Source organism: Helianthus annuus, chromosome 2 (assembly GCF_002127325.2).
Source record: "Helianthus annuus cultivar XRQ/B chromosome 2, HanXRQr2.0-SUNRISE, whole genome shotgun sequence".
Lineage (NCBI taxonomy): Eukaryota > Viridiplantae > Streptophyta > Magnoliopsida > Asterales > Asteraceae > Helianthus > Helianthus annuus.
This window is the reverse complement of record NC_035434.2, coordinates 158,715,470-158,719,016: the sequence shown is the minus strand read 5'-3', so window position 1 is coordinate 158,719,016 and position 3,547 is coordinate 158,715,470. Positions and strand designations below refer to the sequence as shown.

The 3,547-nt window shown below is 31.4% G+C and overlaps 1 protein-coding gene across 1 annotated transcript; it reads right to left on the bottom strand.

The window, feature by feature from the left end:
- Window positions 1-1,940: 1,940 nt before the first annotated feature.
- On the bottom strand, window positions 1,941-2,557 carry LOC110907202 (transcription repressor OFP6). The gene has a single exon (XM_022152220.2). It carries the CDS (start codon window positions 2,445-2,447, stop codon window positions 1,956-1,958), a length of 492 nt encoding a protein of 163 aa, XP_022007912.1. The 5' UTR covers window positions 2,448-2,557; the 3' UTR covers window positions 1,941-1,955.
- Between the last annotated feature and the right edge of the window lie 990 nt (window positions 2,558-3,547).

The following is a 3,547-nucleotide window of genomic DNA, read 5'->3' as shown; positions in this document are numbered from 1 at the left end:
TTCGTTTGTATTCGAGACCCGTGTTCACGAACTGTTCGTGAACAATTGAATTTCCTTAACGAACATAAACTTATGTTCGGTATGCGTTCGTGAACAGTTCACGAACATGTTAATTTTCTTAATGAACGAACACGAACATGGTCTTATTCGTGTCCGTTCGGTTCGTTTACAACCCTACTCATAGGCGAAGGAATATTATGATTTTGTCATTAAACTTGCATTAAACCACCCTGTTTCGCACTTGCGTACACATATACATATAAGAGCATCCCCAATGCACAATCATTTTTTTTGCAAAATGTTTTGCCGTATCATCTCATTATTTACTTTTTTTTTTCTTCATTTAAGATTTTACTGCCCACAAATCTCATTCTCTCTGATCACAAATGTGTGCACTTAACCAAAAACCTTTTTACCCTCTCTCTACTCCCTCTCTCCTCCAATTAACTTATTATCCATGTCACAATACATCTGCAATGCATTGTGTTAATAAGATTTTCAAATCCTAGTGGGTTTTAGTTTCCCATTCAAGAGACACTTTTGCCTCTGATTCTTTAAAGTCCAAACCCTATGTAATGAATCTTTAATGTTTGACTAGTACTTACTAACTTACTTTTAAGACTTAAATACTTGCGTAAGTAACTTCCAAGATTTGCACTTTTAATGTTTTTTATGATTAATTATGAGTGAAAAAAGTGTTATTTAATTAATTAAGAAGACACAGAAATACATATAAAATAATGGAAAAAAAAAACAATAAACTTACATCATTATTTTTCATAATTCTATTGTATCATAATACCACAAATTATGTTACATATATAATATAATCTTAATACAGATTTGAGATATAAAACAGACAACTAATCACTCAAACTTTAAACACCATATTAAGTTAGCACTCACCAGGGCCGGCTTTGGGCCTGTGCAAGAGGTATCATCGCACAAGGCCCAAAACATTTAGGGGCCTAAATTGTTTAAAAATAATATATATTTTATATATAAATTTGTTGCTGGAAAAAACGAAAATATTAGTCCTTTGTCTCAATGGATGCAGAAGTTAAATTGAGAGCCGGAGACTCCAGGTTCTAATCCCTCCCCCTGTCGTCTTTTTCATTTTTAATTCATGTTCTGTATTTGTTTTTCATTTTTAATTTATGTTTTTTATTTGGTTGGAGCTGATTTCAGCTTGTTTTATCTATAGGGGTAAAAAAAAGGCTATTTTCTTAGTTTTAATTTTGATTTTTCACATCTAAATTTGGGCCCCCACAAATTTGCAAGTTCATTCATTTTTTCTTCTTATTTAATCATTTACCTAACAAACTTTACATGTTTTCTTGTAGGTTTTTTATTTCTCATTTCTCATTTAACCATTTACAATATAAACTTATAAGAACTCAATAAGTCAATATATAGTTCTATTTTTTTTAATTTATATGAAAAGGTTCGTGTTGCCAAACTAATTTGGGTATGTTTATATATATTCAGTTATTTTGCTACACTGCTTTTGTTTTGTTTATTTTATAACAATTATAGTCGTATTGTGGTTTTTTGATATACGGTTAATGAGTTTATATATTATAGGGAGGGACCTAAATTTTTTTGTTTCGCATGGGGCCCAAAAGTATTTTATCATTTTCAGAGACGGCCTTGTCACTCAAAAAAAACTAACAAGTACATTATGTTATCATTATATGATGTTAACATTTAAAATAAAACATATATTCTTAACACCATTATGCTAAGTTGCTAACACAAACACAACCTAAAACATGACAACATATATTATAAATGATGTTATTAGCACTTGAAAATATCCTAAAACCCTAAAACTAGTTGTAATAACTAAAAAGTAGCATTACAAAGAATAGAATAATCCATTTTGAAGTGCTAATAACATCATATACTTAAACCAATTAACCTTGAGTTTGCATACACCATCCAACAAAATCAAATCATTGATCCCCATGCATGAGTTTGACACACAACACATTGTTCCAAATCTCAGTAAAAGCCCTAATAATAATCCCATGATAATATGGATCATTCAACTGCAAAAAGCAGTTCAAAAGCTCCCTCAAATCATCTCTCCCATAAATCTCCTTCTCCATTATCATCTGCAACATTGACTCTCGAAAGTCAACGTACGGGTCATCGGAATCTTTCTCCACCGCTAGACTGTTGCCGCCGATCTTTCCAAACCCTAGAACGGCTCTAGAGCTTCTTACTTCAGAATATTCTGCCGTTGAGTCCGGTGAGAATGTGGTGGTGGTGGTTGAGGGGGTGGTGGTCCATGAGGTGGAGGCGGAGGAGTGGTGGTAGTAGGGTTTGTGTTTGTAGAGTTTAGGGTTGAAGATTTTGGAGAGTTTGAGTCTCCGGCAGCCGCCACCGCAGCCGATGTGGACTGCGGTGGTGTTGAGTAAGAGCTTTTTGTTGATGGTAGGCATTGTGTTCAAAGTTGACTCATTTGAGAAGATGATGAATTATATATAGAATTTGTATATGGATTAAATTCTGCAATCTTAGTAACATGTACGTGCTAGTGGCACGGTGCCTTTGTTTATTATTTCGTGACAGTCCAATCTCTTTTTGTGCAGAAATATATATATATATATATATATATATATATATATATATATATATATATATATATATATATATATATATATATATATATAGGGTAAGGTTCATGCGAGAACCACCCTTATTGCGAGAACCGCGAGAACCAATGTGAACACAAAATAAAATCTAAAAAAAATCAAAAAAGCACTCAAAATTTTTTTTTTTATTTTTTTTTAATATTTTTTAACAAAAAATCGCTATATTTCGTTCCATAAAAAAAAAAAAAAAAAAAAAAACTTTTTTTTTTCGAGTAACAGTTATCCATGCACATGTGCATATGTATCATTACTTCAACAAATTCGGTAATACATTATCAGGAATAGACAATTGCACTTTAATTTACAATACCATTAGTAATACACTACTTTTTACATTATCAATATTCAAAATGCACATGTGCATAATTAGGTATAACCATGATATAACGTGTTTTGATACAAAAAGTTTGTGATTTTGAATGGAGAAGTAGACCCATATACATGTTTTTTGGTTAGTTATATCTAGTGGTTGATGATTTGGTTATAGTTGTCAATTTTTTATGTAATATGTTGATTGGATGGTATAAATGGTGTTTACATACATGTAATAAAGTGAAAATATTGTTAATGGTATTGTATTATGGATGGTAGGAGGTAATGGTATTGTATTATGGATGGTAGGAGGTAATGGTAGTGTATTATGGATGGTATGATAGATGAAAGGAAAAGTGTATTCAAAGTGGTGTACCAAAACACCTTATTTCATGATAATGCACATGTGCATTTCTAATATTGGTAATGTAAAAAGTAGTGTATTACATATGGTAGTGTAAATGAAAGTGCAATTGTCTAATATATGTAATGAATTACGGAATTTGTCAAAGAAATGACAGAAATGCACATGTGCATGCTTGTGTATTATGGATGAAATGATAGATGAAAGAGAA

Bases quoted from the DNA above. Each gene is read 5' to 3' on its own strand.
- LOC110907202 (XM_022152220.2), bottom strand. From the start codon at position 2,447: ATGCCTACCATCAACAAAAAGCTCTTACTCAACACCACCGCAGTCCAC.